General features: G+C 40.8%; 1 protein-coding gene across 1 annotated transcript in view; it reads left to right on the top strand.

Annotated features, from left to right (window-relative positions):
* The window catches only part of OXNAD1 (oxidoreductase NAD binding domain containing 1), a 56965-nt gene extending 33932 nt beyond the window's left edge, over positions 1-23033 (top strand). Inside the window, exons 5-7 of the mRNA XM_018576404.1 lie at positions 203-445; positions 18014-18122; positions 22586-23033. Of these exons, the coding sequence (XP_018431906.1) occupies positions 203-445; positions 18014-18122; positions 22586-22740 (507 nt within the window). The 3' untranslated portion in view covers positions 22741-23033. The remainder of the gene's footprint in view (positions 1-202; positions 446-18013; positions 18123-22585) is intronic.
* The last annotated feature ends 1842 nt before the right edge of the window (positions 23034-24875 follow it).

Genomic DNA, 24875 nt, shown 5'->3' with positions numbered 1-24875 from the left:
AAGAAACACACACACACACACACACACACACACACATATATATATATATATATATATATATACTGTATGTATGCATGCATGCATACATACATACAGATATTTATATACGGGGGGTGTTTCTGTGTGTCTTACATGTACAAGTTTTCTCTGTAATGTGCCTCATGCTTATACTGTTTATTTGTCTGTTATTTCCCTCTCACAGTGTTCCCTCGGCTCAGAAGTAGCATTACGAGTAGGAGGAGAGTTCTTCTTTGATCCACAGGCAACAGACTCTCCGGTGGATCTGGTCTTAATCGCTGGTGGAGTAGGAATCAATCCTTTGTTTTCTATACTCCTTCATGTTGCTGACCTTCACAAAGCCCTAGAGACAACAGGCAGAGGTTTCCGAATAGGGAGTGTGAAGCTCTATTACTGTGCCAAGAACACTAGTGAATTACTATTTAAGGTACCCACAGAATATGTATCGAATGCACTAAATTTTACCTAAGCAATATCTGTTTGTGATGGTATATTTACAGGATTGCTCAGAGGTGGCATAAACCAGGCGAAGTATTGAACATACATTTAGTTTTTGCTGAATATAACCTGTCACAGGAAAGTTTTTTGTTTTTTTAATAAAACTCTGCATCCCCTGGTGTACTGCAGTCCAATTGTATCCTCATGTTTGAACTACAGCAGGGGTAGCCAAACTTCAGCTCCAAACGCCACAGTTGGAGCTGCTCTCCAACTGTGGCGGAGCTGCACATCCCATTAGGCATTGCAAGACTCTGATAGCCACAGTCATGACTTCCAGAGGCAGATGCATGATAGGATTTGTAATTTCAGCACAACTGGAGGGCAGAAGTTTGGATACCCTTGCACTACAGAAATAAATGCATAATCCAGAAGAAGAAGTTAAAATGTTGTCAGTAATCATCAGTAAAGCAGCAGAAAGATAATTTTTTTAACCATTGCCTGTTCTGATGTCTGTATTTAAATACTGCTGAAATACACTGTATGGCCAAACATTTGTGAACACACCTGTGCATCAGGAAGGATAGTGGTAATGTTACAACATATAGTACAAAGTCATTGTAGACAATTGTGTGCTTCCAACCTCATGGCAGCTGTTTCTGTTCCATCATGACTATACCCCTCGGCACAAAGCCAGCTCCATAAAGAATTGGCTTGACAAGTTTGGTGTGGAGGTGAGTAGGGATGGTCCCGATGTTCGAGTCGACCAACATTTTGACTTGAACATTGGCAGTTTGTCTGTTTGGCGAACCCACAAACTATCAGGGCTTTCGGCGGGCTGTTCGTCCGCCGAGCGCCCCACGTGGCACTGCGCGGCTGCACAGTGCCTTTTGAAACACCTAATTGGGTAAAACAATGCACCTGATCGCAGGTCAGGTGCAAGTCTTTACCCTATCACAGCACAATGCACTGTGAGAGCCATGATTGAAGTCCTGTCAAGGGCCAGACAAAAGTAAACTGTTGGGTGAGCTAGCTAGCTGTCACTGCTAGCTCCGCCCAATTATTTATATTTTGCCGCCATCTGTCAGAATCCATTCTGTAGTGGGAGTTTGACAGTTCGGCGGGCGTCGTTTAAAAAAAATATTTCTATTTATTAATTTTTTTAATTTTATTTCATTGTGTCGTCGACAACGCTGGACGTCGTGAATGACCCAATGATTATGTTGGTGGATCCATTTTTTTTATTTTTTTAAATAGAAGACTTGTGAAAAAATGTCTTTTTTTTTTTTTTTTTTTCCAAATAAAGATTTTTTTTTAAAAGTCCGGTGTTTTTATTTACAATTTTTTTTTAACCCTTTAGTAAATGCGTAGGGGTAAAGGTACCCCTTACTCATTCACAAGGGGGGCGCATCTGGATACAGTCCATGAACCCATCGCACTCAAAACCGATGTTCCTTATAAAAGACGGGTGCTGCGGCAGTTCTAAAGTTCAAACTTGAACCGTACTCGGGTGTGCTCGGGTGAGGTGAGTGGCCTGCACAAAACCCTGACCTCAACCCTATTAAGCAGTTTTGAGATTAACTGGAATGGAAGGCCAGTTGTAAGCCAGGTCTTATTTTCGAAAATGAGTACCGTATTTGCCGGCGTATAAGACGGCTGGGCGTATAAGACGACCCCCCACTTTTTGTGTAAAAATATAGGTTTTGGGCTATACTCGTCGTATAAGACGAGTATAGCCCAAAACTATGTTTAAATGCACTTACTAACCTCCTTGGCGGTATTCCCGAGTGTGGCTCGGGGTTAATTTTCAGTACCATAAGTGTTAACCCCGAGCCACACTCGGGATTACAGTCTCTTACCTTGTCCAGGATCCCAGCAGCGTCCTCCATCTTCCGTCCTTCAGCTACTATGGCGCTGAGCCAATCACGGCAGGCTTTGTATTAACCCCTTCGTGACTGACGACGTACAGTGTACGTCGCCAGCATCGGGGCTGTTTAAACAGACTCCCGGTGACTTTTGCCGCTGGGAGTCTGTTTAAACTTGTAGAGCCGACTGTCGGCTTTACAACAGAAGCGATCCTGGCGACTTACCTGTCGCCAGATCGCTTCTGCGTCCCGAAGAAGGGGCCGCCCCCCCCCCTGGCTAATGGGGAAATCTGCAGTGTCTGCATCAAGTAGTTATCTCACCAGTATCTCACCAAAAAGGACATTTCTGTTGCAGAGGATTACTAAAATTGTATTTGCTTCTAAGTGCAGACTTCTGGGAAAGTCTGGTAGCCAATCACACAAGCAGGAAATGACACTGCTGGGGGAATGCTATACATGAGCGATGTACAGCATTCCTCCAGGTTGCCATATCACATAGAACATTTTGAACAGTTTAAATAAATTACAGCAACTGAAATGGAAAGGCAATTTTTAATAACAATAAACTACAAAATAGCTTGTGTAGCAATTTTATATGCTAGATGGCTTTTTAAATAAAAGTGGAGTTTCCCTTTAAGGCTGAATGGGCACAAATTCCCAAAAAGAGCAGGACCTTAGCACACTTTCAAGTTTGCCATAAAAAAAAAGTATTAGTTTTTACTACGAGTTGCATACATTTGCGAATACATGTTGAAGCCACACTGCCATGTGTAAAAGTGTGCTTGGGACCCCATTTGTATTGATTTGTGTATTGCCCAGCCCACGTATACCTTTCTCCTTTTTGCTAGTTTTAAACTGATCAGAGCTGCTGCCATTTATCCCTTTTTTTTCAAATTCCCCAAAAAATAATCTTGTGAAAAGCCTTTCTAGAAGAATGGAAGCTGGTATAGCCGCATATTGGGAGGGTAGATAACTCCATTTTAATGGCCATGGTTGTGGAATAGGATATCCATCAAGCTCATGTACACATGATGGTCAAGTCACATGTCCACAAACCTTTGGCTTCATAGTGTATTTGTATTCCAGACACATACATTTTATCTTAGCCAAACTGACATGGGTATGATTTTGATGAAAATGGGGCAGAGATCTAAAGAGACAGCTTCATAGAGATGCACCATTATAATACAGCCAAAGCTTCATAATTACTGCCAACAATCTAACTATTCTCTGCTGGATTATGCATGCATTTCAGTATTGCACACATCAGAGAAAAAAATGGACTACAAGGAGCCATAACTAAAATAGCTAAAATATAAAATTTGGGTTGAGCAACGTGTTAATGGAACAGGTTTTTCGCTGGTCACGTGCAGAAATATTACGGAAATGCACCAATATCCTTATTAATTATTTCCTTTCCAATATCCTTATGTTTTATTCTAGTAATTTAATCAGGAAAATGTTTGTGTCTTTGTTGCAAAAGTAAATCGGAGACCTAATATGTGAAAAAGTGAAAGCTTTTTATAATACTAAACGGTTACACATAGCTACTACCATGGGAAATGTTAAAAATGTTTTGTTTTTTGTCATGCACCTTTCAGAAATGTGACGTTATAGTGTTGAGGGGGTTTTATCTTTCTTGTAAAGTTATCGTGAAATAGGATTTATTACTTGATTCATATTAAAATGTAATCTCCCAGAGCTAATCAAGAATCTGCATTGTAAATGTCATCATTTGATTATTTGTTCATGCCAGGAAAAACAAGGGAGCAAGCATTTTATTCTTTATTTCATTTTTATACTTTAGGAGCCAATGAATATGGCTCATTCTTTTGAATAATAGATGATGTAACCTGCTCATATTTAGTACAGTTTGACTGTTAAAGTGCATAAAACATCCTGACTGGTAGACAGTTTGTTGGCTGAGGCACTGTGTGTGATAAACAACTACCATACTTTTACTGTTTTTACTTTTTTTCTATCTCAGTGCTGCTATTCACCTCCATCTTCTTTCAGCCACTTCCTGTCTACATGCATGCACTCCAGCATCTACTGACTTGCTAATAGTGATAACAGTGGACCATGCCTGCACAATGTGTGTTGGCACTGCTGATTGTAGCCTCAGCCAAGGGGATATATGACAGGGTGACAACGCAAGAGCACAGTTTTGCAACAGCTATTCTCATGATCCACAAGTCTATTTAAAAACCAGGAGTATGTCTATTCTGCAAAAACAGCACATATGTGCATTGCGCTTCTCTGGCTTTAGGAGTCCAAAGTTGGCGGAGTGCAGTATACCTGAATGGCAGTCTGAAGGAGTGACATGACCAGTTCTCCTTCAATCGTGGAGCTCTCTTTGCTGCATTAAGTAGAGAGAGAGCTGCAACACAGGTTATATACCACGGTGTACATTTTATGAATAGGCCATAAAATGGCGGCCACAGCATGCAGATCCCAGCAAGTGGACAGCAATATCCTCTTTCCGCCATATATGAGCCCCTGGGAGGGGAGATGATTAGGCTAAAGTGATTGCGGCAAATATGCCAGACATTTTTTTTGTGTGTGCTGGGAACTGCATTTGTGTGACCATCTAGGCAAATATAAATTTAGTCAAGGCAAATACATTGTAGCTTTCTGACTAAAAAAAATGGGTGGTCTTGTGTGTTTTCCAATGGTGAAGCTCACCCCTCAGTTGAAGGTCCCAGCTAAGTACTATCTCTGTAGCCCTTTAACACTTTGTATAATTCATCACACTAAAGGCTCATTTACACTGACAATGGATGTAGAAGCACATTCAGGATCTGTGCTATAAGCCAAGCATTGGTTTACTCCAGATCCCCCAGTTCTGCTTTAAAATTCAGATGTATTGGACTACAATGTGACCAGGCACTGCATTCTGCTTTCATTTTAAAGTATACCTTTCAGTATACCCAGCCATTAAGGTGGGCGCTCCGTTCCTGCCGGTGGCATCAGGGAGCACTCTGCAGCAATTAGGAATGACATACAGGGCACAGGTAAGCATGTGTCTTTGATGACAAAAGAGGATGAAAGATGCCCATTGTCATTACAGCCTCCAAACCTGTCTAGATATTTTATGTGAACTTAAATGAACAGCAGTCAAAGCATTTTACTCTTTTCTGTGAGTAAAAAGGAATAACCCTTCATCGGTCTGATATTTTCCAGCAGTTTCTCTGAAAGCCTTAGTGATTGCTTTTGATTCTCATCCCTTGTCGTGTGTGACCCTCGAGCTTTCTAGCTTAAAGGTGTGAAGGGAATTAACTTTGTATTGTGACAGCTGTTTTCTGTGAACAGTAATTGTAGACTTTATTAAAAATGATATCTAGACAATTATTAGCTGTTGGTTTTGTGCTGTGGCAACGGTGGACCATGCCTGCGCAATGTGTATTGGCGCGCTTAATTGTAGGGGTACGTAACACAAATGTCTTTGAGAAATGTATTCACTTTTATTGATAAGTACATGAGTTAGATCACTAAAGTCAGAGTACAGCAGACTACTTGTGACAGATTGCAGGTTTAATGGAAAGTGATTGTTCAGTTTCAGTATTATAACAAAGCAAGATTTTTTTTGCAAAAACATAGCTAAACAGGGTTAAGGTTGGAACCTATTGCATTGGGATGATAACTTTTTAGATAGCCCACTTTTCATGGTTTTGTAGAGAACGAAATACTAGAACAGTTAAAAGAACAGAATGTTAGAGTGCTGAAATTAGGTCAGGAGTGAGGGAGACACTAATCACCCCAGACAATGACCTGGAATAAATCAGAGGGTAAAAACAAGGTTAGATTGGAAAGGGGGGGGTTAGGACTTGGGTCATTTTAATTATTCAGAATGTTTTTTTTCCCATTCATTTTCAATAGTTTGCTTGACTGCTAAAAAGACTTCTAGGTTTTATTTTCTAGAAATTGTGAAAACTCCACATAGGGAGCTATATGCAGTATTACATTAAATTGACTTTGGATTAGTCCGTAGACTCTAGATTAAAGTCAGGTTATCTGGAGACAGGTTTATGGAACATGTCTCCACCAATTGTGCAACCATGTAAGTAGGCTTTTGGTTAAGGAGGAATGGGCAATATGAACTCGTTCAAGGGCGTTTCATTATGGCTGTGATGGACCATATAGCTTGTCATTGCTCCTGTGATTTAGTAGAAGGTTATGCCATCATTGCATTGGGGTAGATTGAGTTTACATGAAACCTTTACCTGAACCACATCTGTAGCGAGGGCTTCATCAGGGAGCTAATAGAAGTGGGCTGTTCTGGAGGGGGGAGCCACATTAGGGTGTCTATATGAGTAAGGCAACTAGTATTTCTTGGAAAAAAAAAAACATGGAGGGTTCCCATGTAGACAAGTTAGTTGGATAATTTGGGCAGAACAATAATAAGTTTGAAAATCCGGATATATTAACATACTGTATATTGTCTAGGAACAAATGGTTTTGTCATTTTCCAATTAAAATATGAGATCATATGTTTATGTTATGAAGAAGGTGGGAGGAACTGCTGTTGGTGATACCCAAAATAAGTGAAGTAATTTGGAAAGGACGGACATTCTGATCATATTGATAAAGCAATCCAAAATATGTTATGATGTTTCCATCACTGAAATAGGCCCAGAGTAGGGGGGGGGGGGGGGGGGCGCTAACTGGCAGCAAATAAAGCATTAATTGGATGGGCTAATAGGAATGCCTGGTTAGCCTAGGAAGGATACAACTTTTTTTTTCTTCTTTTTATTAAGTGATTTAAACCTACAAGTGTGTATCTAAGCCTGTTTTTTGGTAGTGAATGTGTTTCTGATACTGCAGAAAAAAAGTGACTTTACCATTTCATTTTGGTTGATTTGTTTAAACTCCTAAGTTATGTACACCTCTTAAGTAGATTGCTTTTTGTGGATAATCTTAATTGCAGGAGCAATGACACGACAAAGAAACAAATTCATCAGAACATGTTGGTAACACTAAGGGGTGGATTTATAAAAGAAAAAATTCAGAGCCATTAGTCCTATGAAACTGCATGTACTGTATATCTGTTCTATGCGAATGGGGCAAAAACAAATGTTATTAGCATATTTTCTTTCCAAATGTAATATCGGGCCACCAAATCAGCTGCTGACAAGCCAAAAGCTTCCCCATCACAGTTCAATTTTAGTCCACATACATGGTTTCTCTCATTAAGCCCTGATGAAGGGGGTGGGGTGTTTTTGGGCCCCAAAAACGTGTTGGCTATTCTACTCGGTTGTCCCCGTGACCCTAGTGGAATAAAGTTGTATCTGTACAATTTTAATTGGTGTGGTGTTTCAATTCCTACATCTACTGTGTTCACTGTTAAGCCAAGAAAACTGTTGAGACCCTTAGGCAAGTGATAGCTGCCTATCTATTAACCGCATTAAACATATTCACTTCACTCAACCAAAATTAGCTGCAAAACACAGAATAATTACACAGGTCCAGCATTCTCTTTCCACTTCCGAATGTAATATCAGGACAATGCCTCATTATGGACACAAGATGCAACTGAAGATCATAGGAAATAAGTATTTCCTTTGATCTTCTGCTCTACCTATTGGCCATAATGTGGTATTTTCCTGATTCTCCCTAATCTTACGAATGAATGAAATTTGACCTGGAAAGAGAATATACTAATATCATTAGTTTTTGCCCCCATGTGCACAAAATAATTGTACATGAAGTTTCAAAGAACAAATGGCTCTGCAAATTTCTTTTATAAAGACACTCCTGATTTGATAGCACTAATGATAGACTGGCCTGGCTGGAATTAATGTGGGATTTTGAGGTGTCATTGTTTTTCCCAGGACTGGATATGATCTTAAGCTGCTTATGATGGTCTATGATGGTATGTGAAACATGGAACTGAAAAATGTATGGGACTGTAGAATAATGTGTATTTGGCTATACTGCTGCCATCACATAGTATTTAGTATTAATAGCAGCGCTTTCTTTAATGCTTGTATGGCTTGTGCTGTTTGCTTGTATGGCTTGTGCTGTTTGCTTGTATGGCTTGTGCTGTTTGCTTGTATGGCTTGTGCTGTTTGCTTGTATGGCTTGTGCTGTTTGCTTGTATGGCTTGTGCTGTTTGCTTGTATGGCTTGTGCTGTTTGCTTGTATGGCTTGTGCTGTTTGCTTGTATGGCTTGTGCTGTTTGCTTGTATGGCTTGTGCTGTTTGGATTTCATTATCATCCTGAAACATATGTGTGTACCATATATAACAGATTATATAAGGTACAATGCCTCTTAGCGTTTTGCTAGCAGTGATGCTCCTGGAAAACCCTGTTACTCATCTACCAATTATACGTTTCTGTATTTTAGAGGCTTTGTGTGCAGTCATTAATGCCTGCTCCAGAGAACATACCATCAGCATGACTGCAGAGCATGTCCTAATCCTACTGCAGTTTTATGTTCACTAACACATTTTCTATAATTTGTTGCTGTTACACACTGACCATATCTATCAATTCCTGTTTATCCTACAGGGAACCTTTCACAAATCAAGATGCCTTTGTTAAAAACTCAGATGGAACATACCATATTTACAGTATGGATTAATGTAGATGCGCATCAGACTTAGGAGCAAGTCAATGCAGTGTGCTTTCCAGTGTTTCATATTTGCCTTCACTTGCATATGAGTTGCTTTACATTGCTTTTTAGTTGAGCATGGTATAAGCTGCTTTTGAGTTGCATCAAGGTGCTTTTAAACTAAAACATCAGATAGATATATAGATACTGTGTGTGTGTGTGTGTGTGTGTGTGTGTGTGTGTGTGTATACACACACTATATTGCCATAAGTATTGGGACACCCCTCCAAATCATTGGATTCAGGTTTTCCGTGAAATTATCTTGCTACTAAATACTCCACGGTCAACTGTTAGTGGTATTATAACAAAGTGGAAGCAACTGTGAACAACAGCAACTTAGCCACGAAGTGGTTGAGTTGCTGAAGCGCACAGTGCGCAGAAGTCACCAACTGTAGAGTGACGAATCACGCTTTTCTGTCTGGCAATCCGATGGACGTGTCTGGGTTTGGCGGTTGCCAGAAGAACGGTACTTGCCTGACTGCATTGTGCCAAGTGTAAAGTTTGGTGGAGGGGGGATTATGGTGTGGGGTTGTTTTTCAGGGGTTGGGCTTGGCCCCTTAGTTCCAGTGAAGGGAACTCTTAAGGCATCAGCAGACCAAGATATTTTGGACAATTTCATGCTCCCAACTTTGTGGGAACAGTTTGGGGATGGCCCCTTACTGTTCCAAATGACTGCGCACCAGTGCACAAAGCAAAGTCCATAAAGACATGGATGAGCGAGTTTGCGGTGGAGGCACTTGACTGGCCTGCACAGCATCCTGACCTCAACCCGATAGAACACCTTTGGGATGAATTAGAGCCGAGACTGCGAGCCCGGCCTTCTCATCCTACATCAGTTCCTGACCTCACAAATGTGCTTCTGGAAGAATGGTCAAACATTCCCATAGACACAGTCCTAAACCTTGTGGACGACCTTCCCAGAAGAGTTGAAGCTGTTATAGCTGGAAAGGGTGGGCCAACTCAATACTGAACCCTACAAACTAAGACTGGGATGCCATTAAAGTTCATGTGCGTGTAAAGGCAGGCGTCCCAATACTTTTGGTAATATTGTGTGTGTGTGTGTATGTATGTGTATATACATATACACACACACACACAGAGATGCAGCCAACTGATGAGCTCATCTCTCTGTCACTGTGTTTTTCACTTCTATTAGCATGTTCCTTGCATGCCAGAGCATAGCTGATAGACTCCTTGTGCTACTTCCCCCAGTCTGAGCTCTGCTGTTCAGGCAGTACTAGAGGCTGATATCCATCAGGTACTTATGCTGGAAATACATTTTAAGGATGCATTAATTAGTGTGTTTTACATCTGCCTGAAGGTCAGCTTTAAAACCCAACTAAAAGTTTTCATTGCAGTGGAGATGCCCTCGCACTCCAAGGGAAAACTGCTCGTTTATGTCTAGGGGACAGGAAAATCCTGTTTTACCTACTAAATCCCTGCTCTCCCGACAATCATCTCTCTCCTCTTCTCCCCCTCCACTCCAGATGGTGGACTGTCCCTCGGCGTCCTCATGTCTAATGCAGGTTTGTGGAACCTGCATTGTACTTGATGATGTTAGTGGTCCTTAGACCACCAGAACAAAAGGGAGAAGAGGCTGTGGAGACCGATCTAGCAGCTTGGAGGGAGCTGATGTGAGTGGTAATCTGAGAACTAAAACAGCTTTTTCCTTAGCCCCAGACAGACATAATTGAGCAGTTTTCTCTTGCAGTGCCACGGTGGTTTCACTGCAAGGGTTAACTTTTCATCTATCTGGAGGTGTGCTTTAAGTTAATTTTGCATTTACATAGATTTGTATGTGGAAACTACGGGCACCAACAAAAATCTTATCACATAAGTGACATCACCAGTCCACAGTCATTATGACAATGAGGAATGAAGGAATAGCGAATTACACCTTAGGATTCTTCCACTTACATTGAAGTGTTCCTGCTCTTCCATGCTTGGCCTAATGCATCTATGAACACGACATAAATATCTCTAAGGATGAATCCATTAGACATACCACATGTATGTATTTTGTGTATGTGCTTCAAGGCTCTGCCTTCTCCTGTTCCACACATCTTGCTCAAATTTGAAGAACGACGCGCCTTTGTTTCTCCGCTTTACACATTGGCACAGTCAGACACTTCCTCCAAGAGCATCAAGATGTCTTAATGTTTTCATTACAGAACAGCGATGAATGGCTTCCTTTGCTTGAAATGCTGCTTTATAAAACACCTGGCCATTTGCCAGGCCTAAGCAGCAGAGGAACAATACTACAAACAGCAGTTATTTACATCTCTGCTCACTGTGCGCATATATTTGCAGCTGTGATGTTGACTACAAAGTTAAAGTCCTGGAAAGACAAAAGATAGCCCAGGCCTTGGCTACTTTGGTCCTCCATCTGTGTGGAAGCCTGTCCGTGTAGAAGAAACGTGATTTCTAGGATATCAGGATTAGTGTGTTAGGCTTTCTAACACAGTCAAATATCAATGTATTGGCTTTAAATTGAAGGCCAGTTTACACTTTTACTTTTCAAAAGGAGTAAAAGCTTCTGTGGATTCTTGATACATATACAGTGCATGCATTATGCAATTGTAATGAGTTTTAGATGCATTTCTATTAATCTCTGTAGCAGATGCATTTCTTTTTACAAAACATTGGAGTAGAATGCATAGATAGGCATATCTGATAGCAATAAAGTGGTGACAGGTTTCAGTTATTTCACCCCCCAGCCACAGTGGCCAGGGAATGACAGCTCAGAAACCAGAAGTGACAAAATCATTGTCACTTTTGGGTTCATCTGGTGCCTGGTGCTGCCAATGTTTGGTTTATGTCGGCAGCAGAGAAAGGCATGAACAGTTAAAACTGTATTCACTATATGTTTGTTAGGGCTTATTGGATTGTTTAAAGCGCAGCGCAATTTGCAAAACGATATGAAGAAAGTGTAACTCCCTACCGATTTCCTCATGTGCTCTAATCTGGTTTTCGCTATAGCATAAAACAGAACAGCTCAGTAAATGTAAACTAGGATGTGAAATATCCAGATAGAAGAGTTTGTTTCTTATATTGGGTTTATGGGTTCATCTCCCACTAGGCAAATTTTCGGCATGGAGTTTGTATGTTTCCCTGTGTATATGTGGGTTTTCTTACAGGTGCCCTGATTTCCTCCCAGAACCCAAAAAACAATATGTTATTTGGTTTCTAGCGAATTTGCCCAAGTTTGTGCACATCAATATGACTGTGCACAGACATTAGATTGCTAGCTTCCCAAGAGCTGAATATCTCTCTCCTTAAACTATAAGGTTTATACCCAACTCTAGGATTTCCTTCCCTTCAACACCAAGACTCCTGACCAAGACCTTCTTCACCCTCTTCCCAACTTTTCCTACTCTCTACCCCATTTCCATATGTGATGGAAGCCTCCATGCCCTGGGCAATTGAAGGCCAGCCTCCTCCTCATTGACTATAGACCCAAGCCTAGATTAAGGTTTTAAATTACCAGCGGGGCTAGTACTGTATCTTTTCCTGGACCTAACATCTGAACCCCTCTACGGAACTCCTGTACGAGCTTATTTAATGCTATGCCTACCGGCTGGATCATGGTCCAGTGGGACTTATTACCAATCTTAAGGCACTCTCGGGCGGACATTTTGTGTGTCATGTCTTGCTGGCACCACAAAGTCTGGACTGCTCACACAATAGGCTCCCTGCAAAGATAACTACATCTTCCTCTCTGATGAGCCTGCTGACATGATCACCTTGATAATCTCTTTATCGTTAGCCCTTTTGATAATCCCTTTATCATTAAACTATTCGGCTATTTCCAAAAAAAAATAATTTTATTAAAATTATGTAATCTTTACCTAGGGGATGTGGGATCTGTGAGCTATAAAATGTGGGCTGTTGCTCAATAAAGTGTTTACATTTGTTCCCGTATAACGTGTCCCGACCAGAGACTGGGTGAATGTATGCAGCTAAGAGAGTGTGTAGTGTGTGGGTAGAGATTCTGTTAGTTCCTGTTTCACCCCAACATTGGTTCTTCCTGATGTTTAGGGTAATGTTTCTGCTATAACCAACTCTGCTAGTTCGTTCCAGCGCACAGGGAGCTAGCTCTGACAACGTATCCAGTTGGGGCACAGGTGTTGCCGTCATACCCTACATCCCCCCAATGTACCCAGTAAGAGGACGGTCTGTTATATGTTAATATATGGAGGGGTCAGCAGCAGAACTCTAGATTTTGTAATTTAGACTGGAAAACCCTTTTAAATATTTAGAGCTTTATTTTTTACTTATAAACTAGGACTAAACCCTCAGTAAAGATTAGTTTTCTAGAGCATTGGATCGTATTTTTATTTTTGTCAAAACACCTACAGTTTTCCTCTTACTATGTTCAAGTTTTCTCTCATTACACTGTGCACTTCTTGCTTCCTTTTTTGTATAAATGTCCTGTGGATATGTACATGCTCCAGTGGCACTGAGTGTCACCGTTTTACCATGGTGAATATGGCAGGGCGTGCCAGCTCTCATTGTACATTGACATGGCTGCTCATAGTCCAACTCTATGATTAACCGTTAGTGAGGAGTGTGAAATGCATAGGTGAAGTCTCTTCTTGATGTATTTCTGATATGCCAATTTCTGAATACGTAAAGTAGCCGAACTCTTACTTTGCAGTGCAGTCATCCATTAATTGATATTGGGTTTATAAGAGACAAGCAAGACTGGCACCTGTTTATTATGTAGATAAACACGGACCAACCTGAAGCAACACGGTGTTTGGATTATTACCTAGGAAAGCCAGAACTTTTGACATTATAGTAACCTGGGCAACAACATCATAAATGGTTTGTGTGTTTTAGTGTAGATACACACCAAGGCTTCCTCTGGTCCTCTAAGCAATATATGTCAGACCTCAGTATATCTTGTTGCCATGTTTGCTTTCTTGGTGCTCCATATTAGTTCTGCACAGTAAAGATCTCCTTTCATGTGGATGACAGTTCCTTGTGATCTCATAATTAGTCGGGCGTAGCCATACTTGCTATATGATTTAGAGTATGTACGGATGCTATTCTCACATTGAAACAGTCTGTATTGTAGCAATAACTTCTAGCTGAACGATCCCATAAAAGTGATTTGAACTGTTTGGATGCACAGTTGTATTTCATCAGCACGTGATATTTGTCTTGGATGTTGAAGTCATAAATGAATAAAACGATCTCCATTGGAGAACATGAAATTGTATGAAACATTATTTCCAAGTCAGCCATTTATTTCCTATATTTAGACCAGCGCGTTTTGAACCTGTAAACAAAGGCCTGCCGATGTTTATTATCGACTAGCGCTGAGCCTGGCTTCTTTCTTTATTGTGAGTGTAAGTAGTGCCCAGTGGGATAGGGAGAAGCTATGCTTGGGATAAATGGTGCGAACAAAAGCCTTTAAACTGCTTTCTGCAGCTTATTTGTTGCCTACATTCACTTTGAGTGGAAATGGCTCGCCTCTGCCACCCTCACAGCTGCACACAAGAGGAAATCAGCAGCTTTAATGCTTGGAAAATGCAAATGCTGCCTCTTACAAATAGTACTCATAAAGGTAGATGAGTGCATCGGGCTTAAATATGGCTTTTTTTGCTGCACGTATCACGCCTGATGCATCCAGTCCAAAACATAAACACTGATATATATGTATCCATCCCATACTGCACAATTTGGGGGAATGCAGGGGGGGGGTTACCAAAAATACTTTTACTTTAACACATTCCAGTTGTGCTTATGCTTAGAGAATCTTTTTGTTTTGTTTTCTAATTTTAAAGGGGCCAGGTTGCAAACGCAGCCATGTTTTTATGTTTGTTGGAAAGGAAAGCATAATGTTTTTTGGGGTGGTGTGTTATATTGTCCAGATAAAATGTGAGCTTGTATTCAAAGTGTATCTTGGGCCCCAGTCACACCTAGGCATTTTGAAGCTTGAAGCTACAAAATGCTCAATACAAGGAATCCCATCGTGTTCTATGGCCCCTCTTCAACCGGAGCTTTCTGTCGCTTGTAGCAAAACACCTGTTGCTTGAAAAAGTTTTGATTTGAGCGTTTTTGTTCCCATACACTTCAATGGAAATGCCTTAAAATGTGCACCACAAGCATTTTTTGAGCATCTTTGGGGCATTTTTGTCACAGATGCTACTGCTTTCCACTGGGCCAAATAGAAAAACGACTGAAGCTAAACGCCTGCATAAATGCTCAAAAGCACGTGCACACGAGCATAAAATTGCTCAAAACACTTGCAGAAAATGCCAACGTCTAGGTTTGAACAGGGGTGCTTACACCTCAAGATGTAATATATCCCAGTTTCCTAGTCCCAGATGTGGTATTACATTAGTTTTCTTTTTTTCACGCTTTTCTTTTTTTTCTTCTGGTAATTCTCGCAAGATAAACAGGTATTTTATGCACTAAAAAGTGAAAACCACCAAATCTAAGGACTTGTAAGCAGCAATATACACTTTTTATGTTTGTTTCTGGGTTTAGATACACTTGAACCTTTTCGCTGCCTAGGCCTTTTTTGTTTTTTGTTTTTTCGTTTTTTGCACGCATGATATAATCCACATTATTTACATTTAGGCCTGAAAATTATTTCAAACCCCCAAAACATCATGAGGGCTATTCACAGAAGGGTGAAGAGTTTGGAGAAGGCAGGAGAAGTGAACAATCTAGGACAACATAGCTGAACTGGAAAGTGAGCTGAATTGGAGAATTTTTCCAAATCAGATATGTTGTCCTAGATTGTTCACTTCTCCTGCCTTCTCCAAACTCTTCAACCTTTTGTGAATAACCCTGTATATATTTTCTGAAAGCCAACACCCTGTAGAAGCAAATGAACACAAAAGAATTCCCAATTTTTTGTAAAATATAAACAATGGGGTTACGACGAGTAAATAGATACCGAACATGCCCAGGTTAAAAATTGCGTGCGTCTGTGAAACAGTGACAAAATTCAGTACCTCAAAAAGTTCATAGACATTTTAAAAGTTCATCAATTTAGAGATACGTGTAAATATTGGCCCTAGAATTATTGTTCTCACTCGTGTGCGGTGATACCCAACATGTGTAGCGCGATCTACGTTTTCACACGCAGGCGCACCTGATGCGGGCGACATTCAAATTGTTTTTAATTATTTTTACATTTATTTTATTCTATATCATTTTTTTGAAACTGTTTTTCTTTTAACTTTTAATTGCTATCATAACCCGGTCATGCTGGAAGCTGTGATTATCACACAATAAAGCCTTTGGTCGGTGGACATTGGTGTGCTGCCTTTTTCTCTTTATTTTTAGACACTAATATGTCACTAAATCAACATCTATAAATTCCCCCCATTGTTGTTTTTAGATCTGCCTGAAGTTCATGTTGAAGTGTACAGCCATTCCTCACTTAACGACCGAGTTCCGTTCCTACGACCAGGTCGTTAAACGAATTGGTCGTTAAGTGAGGAACTCTATACAGTACTGTACTGCATTAGTACAGTACTGTATAGAGTTGCAGATGTACAGTACCGAACAGTGTACTGTACATCGGCAATGAAAATACTTAACGGGACCCGCAGTGAAGATCGGAGGACGTCACTTCCGCCGGCGACACGTCGCTCTTACGCTGACACGCAAGGTCGGAGGTCGCTCGGCTGTCCGTCGTAAGTGCGAGTGGTCGCAAAGCAGGTAAGTCGTTAACCGAGGAATGTCTGTATTACCACTTTTGCAGCCATATTGGGATAACACCTACTTTATATGTGTTATATGTTCCCATTCTCATTGCATAGCTTAAAAAAAATATTTAAAATGTGCTAATGAACTTTTACTTTCTCTTTTCTGAAAACTCCAAATCTAAAGTTATGTAATGTTAAGCAGGGAGCCAAGGAGTTCATGTTTACCATAAATAACTCTGTCTGTACTGTGCTGGCAGATCTCATTATCAGTTGTTCACTAGATTTGAACACCGTCTAAACCAACAAAGGGTTAAAGATCTCAGTGCTTGGGTTCTGCACTGCATGGTAAGTCTGCCCCCACTGTGTCCCCTTCCACTTTCACTATTAAATTGTTCAGAGTAGCTTGCAGTCGGCCCAAAGTCCCTGCTCAAAAGGAACATCTAGAAAGTAAGAAATGTAAAAAAATATATATTGTTAGGTTTGCCATGTGAATGGAAACACATAACAAACATATAGAGGGGCTTTCTCAAATTTGACTGCAAAAGTGGAAATACACTTAAAAGAAGAAAGTTTTCACTTTGCACAGGGGCTACCCCCGCACTGCAAGGGCTATGTGCTTGTTTTGTTTAGGGGGCCTAAAAAAAGCAGATGAACTGACCTGATCCTCAGTCCCACAGCAGTCAGTGCTTATCTCTTCCCCTCCAACTCCGGCTATGGAATATCCCTCGGTGTCCGCACATCTAATGCAAATCAATGGACCTCCTTAAGATGTGATGACGTCAGCTGTCTTTAGACTGCCAGGGCCTATGGGAGAAGAGACTGTGGGTACAGGTCTAGCAGCTTGGTGGGACCAAGGATTAGGTGAGTATAACTGCTTTATTTGAGCCCCCTATACAAAACAAGCACTTAACCCATGCAGTGCAGGGGTAGCTCAACTGCAAGGATACGGTTTTTGTTTGCCCGGAGTTCTTCTTTAAAATTCAGATGTCTGTCAAAGAAGAAGTGACTTCTTCAGTCATTTTTTTCAGCTGCCATTTACATAAACAGTTCCATTCCTCAGATTCTTGAACAGCAGAAATATCCCAGCACATGAGTTCCTGGAAGACTTTTGTCAGCCACTCCTACAGCATTTCACTGGGAACTCCTTACAATAATAGCCCCAAAAAGAATCCACCGTGTGGGCTTTGCAGTGCAGCCATTAATATCGTCTTTTCCCACTCTGTTCCCTGGGGTCTTATAGCTTTGATTTAGATTGAAGACATTACCAGCAGCCATATTGAATGGACTGCATTTCTCTGCACTGTCTTGTGGGAATAACTGTAAATTGTACTACTGGGAATATAAATCTACTCTTGGCATTTTCCTCCCAATCCCCTCCTGTAAATAATGACTTATTGTCTTTTGTTTTTCAGAAAAACATTCTTGATTTGATGGACATCTTCCCTGAAAAAATAAGATGCAGCTTTCATGTCACGCAACAGAGTACACCGATCTGTCCAGAACTTCAGCCGTTTATCACTGGTGAGTGGGTCCTTATGGCTGGATACAGTTCAAATATCCATCATGAATTACTGGAACACACTTGTGAGGAATGCAGAGGCCTCTTTACTCATGGAATGTTGGGAAATCTACAACAACTGGATGGTTTTGTTTGTCCAAAGTTTTATTTTTAGCTGGAGGAAGTCCCAGCGGAAAGATTTGTCTTGCTCTGAAATCCTCTTTTCACCATCCCATTTAATGGGCAGAAATGTTTACAAACTAACTAGATAAATGACTTTTATATCTTCCTTGTATGTGTACCTGCTTTGCATTAAAGAGTTAGTTAGCCCCAATGGGAGAAAAGGGAATTTTAGGGATACACATTTTCAGTCAAGTCGGGTACACCCGGTTTGAATTTTGTCCCATGGGTGCCGCTGTTGGCACCCTTCTGCTTGGCATCCCTCAATCAGCTGATCAAAGGAGCTAGTTGGAAAATTCCCAGCCGAACGGAGCTAAAAGCCGATTAGCTGCTCGATATGTCCGGGTATTCTGGCAGTGGCTGGTGGCTGCTGTCAGCATACAATGCAAACAGCAGGGGACTTGTCCATCAACGCTTGTATACATTGATGGAGGAATCTATTCTATTTTTTTTTTTCGTTCAACCAGCAAGTTGAACAAAAAAAATAGAGCCGTGTATACCCCACTTTACTTTAACAACATTCACCTTTGAAGCATAATATTGGACATCATTTAAATGATGTTACATACAGTATTTTAAATGGGTTTCATGATTAGCGTTTTTTTCAATTCTCCACCCTATAGTGATCAGTATATCAGGCATTTGGCATCCTTTGAACACAAATTGGCATGTAAAATACATGTGAATCATTTTTTTCCAGTGATCTCTAAACAGGTTAAAGCCCTCCTCTGGAATTTTTTTAATAAATTGGTCCCCCAGCAATATTAAAAGTAAGCAATATTGCAGCTCAGGCTAAAATACCAGTGCGCTGTCCCCGCAGTACTTATTTTCTGCCATCATATGTCCTTAGTTTTCCAGGTTGACTGACACCCCATCATCACGAAACACCCCATCATGCACGAAAACATATTGTGCATGATGTCATGGGCCTGCTCGGGGGTGTCACCACGGCACCCTGACATTACCATGTATAAATGCAGAGGGAGGTGTTGACATCATATATATATGTGTATGTATGTATGTATGTATATATATATATATATATATATATACACACACTGAGTGGCCAGTTTATTATGACCACCTGACGTTTGTAGGCAAATTAGCTATAATTTTGCGCAGAAGTTGCTAGAGGGCCAGACCATTATAAATAGGGAAGCAGGTTGTTTACCACGACAGTAGAAGTGATTTTTTTCCTGAAGATATGGGTAAACAACGCGATTTAACAGCCTTTGAACGGTCATGCCTGTGTCCCATATATTTTTATTGATGTTTAAATCTGGTGATTGAAAAGGCCATAAAAGGCGTTAGAGATCATCCTGGTGTTCATACAGTCACTTTTGTATTATATACTGTAGCAGTATGTATAGGCACAACAAATCATAGCGGAAAAGAGTTTTTAATATAGAGCACACCTGGTCCAGTACATTAGCCTCCTATTCAGTAGCTACTACCATGTAAAGCGCTTATCAAACCTAAATACTCTCTCACAATGCAGCTGTCCATACCATACCTGAAATCACAGTGCAGATTCTGACTGCAAAAACATGTGAGAGTCTATTTATATACCTCATTTTCAGGTGCCAAGTCTGCACTTTGCTCTAACTTGGATTGCTAGCTGGCAGGTGGACATACTGTGCAGGTACTCCCAGCAGGCACTGACTATAATGGACTGCCTGTTGATCCATTAATCTACGGGCAGTCCATTATATATAATCAGAGCATGTGTTGCGTTATTATCCTTTGTGCTTCCAAGAGAGAAATCTCCGTTCACTTCTTGTTATGTCACAAAAAAGATGTACATGCGAATGGAGGGCACACAGCAATAACAGAATGTTAATTAACAGCGTGGGAAAGGGTTGGAACCTCTGTCAGATGTTTTCATGCTGTTTAAGCCACCATTGAGGAGATTTCTTTGATTTCTTTTGTGCTACCAGAACAGAGAGTGAAGGAAAATCTCCCTAGAGTAGGGGTATGCAACTTTGGCACTCCAGCCATTGTGGAACTACGAATCCCATGATGTAATGCAAGACTGACCGCCACAGGCATGACTTTCATAGGCAGAGGTATAATGGGGTTTGTATCTTCACCGCCACTGGAGTGCGGCAGCAGTTACAATCTGACAGAGGTCCAAAACCTTCCCTACTCTTTTTAAATGGCATTAAAAGAAAATACATGCCAGACATGTTACAGTGTGTGCTAATTCATTCCCTTATACCATGTTTCCTGGAGATATTGATTGGTTGCTGTCTTTGCAGACTGTGTAAATCCATTGTAATGATCTTGACTCTCATTGTATGGGGAGTACCTGAGTAATTAGGTCTAGTTTTTGCAAAGCCTTTGCGCACTTGAAAGGAAAATTCCCCCATCTGAGAGCACAAAGGTGAAGGAATTTCACACCTCTTCCTGACCATGCTAGCACTTAAATTGGAGTTTTATGGAAACATATGGAGGGTTTTTGCTGCTTGCCGTCTGTTTAATGTTTATATAAACCGTTATGCTTTGGTTTAATAGACTGCACAAGTAAAGTTTCTCAGTTAGGATTATTTTCTGGTGCGTTTATTCACTGCTTTTCTCATGCTTTTAATTGGCTTACATTTGTTCTTCTGTGCCTTATTAAAAAGAATGGTAGCGAAGTCCCTGCAACAAAAATATTTCACAAACTGCTAAGAGCTGGCATTTGGGCTCTAGTACTTCAATATAACAGTAGACGTATTTTAATAATTGCAAGCAACGTACTCCAACTGGGATGAATACATTTTAATGGTTTCATAGTCAGCACGTAGCACATAAGATGAAATGTTCACTTTTATGAACTTGGTGACAATTATATTGTACTGTATCCCCCCCCCCATTTTGAACTGTTCTACACACATAAAACTGACTGCCCGAGATATGTTGCACCTGGGTTTTCTGAAGTAAAAAGTTAAATAGTATGACTTAAAGTAGTATTAAACGCTCAATCTTTTTTCAATAATAATTCCAGATCAAGCAAATATACAGTTCCCAGAAAAGTATTGCTTTAAACTTTTGCCCAAACACTTATAGTCATCATGTTTCCAAAAAGCTGGTTCCAACATTCTCAGCCTGGCATCCCTGAACTTCCCGTCCAATACAAGATCTCAAGGGAGAGCTCAGTCTAATGCAACTGTCCATCTACTAGCTTGAAGAAGAGAGAAGGAAGGAGGAGAGCAGGGGGAGGGCATTGTATCGAGTTATAGCTTTCAGCCAAAATCTGAAGCAGTTGCCAAAAGTAACTTCTTTCTTTCATTTTCAAAGCTTAACCGAACAAAGGGAAGAGAGAAGCTGATTGGTTACTATGGGCAACTGCTTCAGATTCTGTCTGCTCCAATTTTGATAAATTCCCCCTATAATAATTTGCATTATTGCTAAGCAGAGAACAAAATGGAAGCCTCCCCAGCTGCACATACCCACCTTCCTTTAACTTCCCATGCCTCTCCATTTCTCTGCCAGGAGAGAATGTTGGCTTGGCTCTCTGTTGACCCAGCCCATGTGACAGTGGTGGGCTCCTGAGCAGAAATCGCAAACCAACCCTTAGATGTGGGAGGAAGGGCTGCGAGTCCCATGTTCCTCTCATCGGCCGAATGGAGTTTCAGGGTGAAGGAAGTTAGGTGTGCATCTGGGGAGAGTTGACAGTAAAGTTAACCTGTTGCTTTAAACCCTTCCTTCCTGGAGAGACCCCCCTCTTTACACAACCTCCCCTGCCAAAGACCTTTTTTCCATGGGCCTTCTGTCCAGTTACATGACAACACAGATCTTATTCATCCTGCAACAATAAGTGGTCCTGAATGCTGCAGAGAACATGGTTCAGCTAGTGACATGAGCACTGGTATCTGCAGCATTCTCCAGTGGTCCCAAGTCAGCTTGATGATGCCCCTCAGGGGTGTGTCTATAGTAACCTGGACTCGCAGGAAGTTCATTATTTAGCCTGGAAGAGGATTCTCACTACACCACAAATTAGAGAGAACTGGGGTGATGGTGTGTGTTGCAACAAAAGCTTGTTTTGCTTAATATATTGCTGGGCTATTTCTTATTTAAACCTGAAGCTTGGTTTACATTTTTGGTATTGAAATGATCACATATTATTTTGCATGTTCATGAGGTTTTTTATGTTGAATTATCTTTTATTAACTCAGAGGCAAGGCCAGAACAAGGCAATGTGTTTTTCCTTTGCTTAACAGAGCATTAACTTTTCAGCTTATTTGATTTGGTAATTACACTTTCAATGCATTTCCAAGTTTAGCAACAATTAATGAAGTGCTATTGTTTTGTCTAACATGAACAGAAGGAAGAATCACTGGGAGTCACCTAGCAAATTATGTTTCTCGTGATCATCTGTGTTACATATGTGGACCACCTCCAATGATTGAGGCCATGTGCAAACAGCTCGAGGACCTCCATGTGCCCAGAGAACGGATTTACTTTGAAAAGTGGTGGTAGAAGGGGAATGCCTAAAGAGCCAAAAACCTCATTCAAGTACCAGAGATGATCAGCTGGAAGCAAATGTACTGTTCTCAGGGAGAAACACTGACACACAATGGCAAAAGAATAGAGTAACTGTTAAAGAACATAGCCGTCACTCAGTCATTTTTCTAACTACCGGTATAACAGTCCACAAATGGAAAAGCAAAGATGATCAACGTGGAGTGTTTTATAAGCAATGTATCAACTGCTGTCTTTTATTTAAATATCATTTGTAAAACTGTGTACTATAACTTGGCGTATGAGTCATCATATGATGTGGTTTCAGCAGGAAACAGAAAACTGCAGGCTGAAAGTATTCCAATAAACTTATTTAGATTTATTAACTCCTACAGGCTTAAAGCCCATATCCACCTTCGCAGAGGTATTTAAAAAAACAAAACAAGAAACCTATGGCAGCAATGTACACAGTGTACATGAAGCAGGCATATGCAGTTGCTGTGTTTGAACCCACAAACTTACTTTTTTTTTTGTTAGCTTTCCTCTTGATATCCTTATGTAAAAATGTCTGCCTGTGTTTTGCAAGCTCTTTCTCACCTCTCCCATTCATTAGTAATCAGAGTGGCACTTTCTCCCCCCCAGACAGTGTATTGTGTGCAAAGGCAGAGCTACTGTTTACTGATCGTGTTACAATGAATAACAGGGAGGGGGAGAGCTGTTTAAAGTCAAATTACCATTGTTCCCCGGTGTCTGAAAATGTGCACATGTATACATCATCACTGCACTTCTTCATTACCTCAATGAATGCGATTTACTTACAAAGGTGGAAATGGACTTTAAGCCCGTGACAAACTGCGAAGCGGCGAACAGCAAAACGAAGCTGCAAGGCGTGGACGTTCACATGCAGTGTGCAAGAGCTTCGGTAGCTGAAAGACTTTAACTTCAGCCAATCAGCTCACGCGTAACAATTCAATGGACTTAGCATCCTGACGCGCAGGCTCATACATGCGAGCTGATTGGCTGAAGATTACATTTTTAATCTCGGCACGCTCAGCTATGCAAGCTCTCACAAGCTAATGAGCCGGAGTGAAAATTGCAAGACACACTGCGCGCGAAGGTCCCCATGCCGCCGCTTCTCTTTGCTTCATGTGCAGTGTGTCACAGGCTTTATTCACTAAGCCACAATACAATCAATCTTACCTTACCTGGTTACATTACATTCTAGAACATACATAAAGACATGCTTATGACTTCTGCTGGATGTGTCTCATTGGGTATGTGACGTGTAGTAGGGGTGCCCAGATCCCCTATGAAAGATATGCTATGAAAACATTTTGGGCACTTACTTTAAAATGCTTGCAGACAACTCTTACTCAGCCCCATCTTGTTTTCCCCTCCATACTATGTTAGTCCTAGAACAGTACTGGGCAGAGAAAGTAAAAAGTCACAGTGTGGATGACAGGCAGATCAGATCAGATGTGGGATTTTTCTACATTCTATTGAGTTGTGTGGATCTCTAAACACAGGCTTCTAGCACAGTTAGTGTACTTTTCATACTTCACCTTCATGGATAGAAAGCCAGCTGGCAAATTTCCATACAAGTGTTGGATGTATGTCTGCCAGAAGAAATAATAGTGGCCATGGATGCCTTTGAACATACATCTTCCTAAATTCTATATGCTGTACATGAGAGAGCACTTCAAAACATGTCCTCGGGCTAAGTGGATTGTTTGCCTACATATAAAAGAATATAAACCACAAAAATAGAACCCTACACATTCCTGCTAAAGTCTTCAAGGAGGCCATTTCCAGCTAGCCAAGATGTTTCCATGTGACTCATCCCCATGTTCTCTTGTGATAAAATTTAATAGGCGGAAGTGAAAACAGAATGAGAATGCACAACATAAGTGCGGGCAAGACAATGATAGTAAAGAGTAGTATAAAGGAAGATCTGGAGATAATTTAGCTGTGAGTGCAGGGAGAACGCAGCATAGGTATTCCACGGTTCATACACTCCAAAAGAGCATCAATCACAGAAAAGGCTTTTAGTCAAGAGATTGTTCTCCTGACAACAGAGAGAAAGCATCTAAAAGCACAACACAAATGCTGGAAACTAGCAATAGCACCGCAACAAGCATACTGTAGTCTGCAGC

Source organism: Nanorana parkeri, unplaced genomic scaffold (genome assembly GCF_000935625.1).
Source record: "Nanorana parkeri isolate BGI_ZX_2015 unplaced genomic scaffold, ASM93562v1 scaffold4, whole genome shotgun sequence".
Lineage (NCBI taxonomy): Eukaryota > Metazoa > Chordata > Amphibia > Anura > Dicroglossidae > Nanorana > Nanorana parkeri.
The sequence above is the reverse complement of the archived record's forward strand: the minus strand, read 5'-3'. Positions and strand labels throughout refer to the sequence as shown.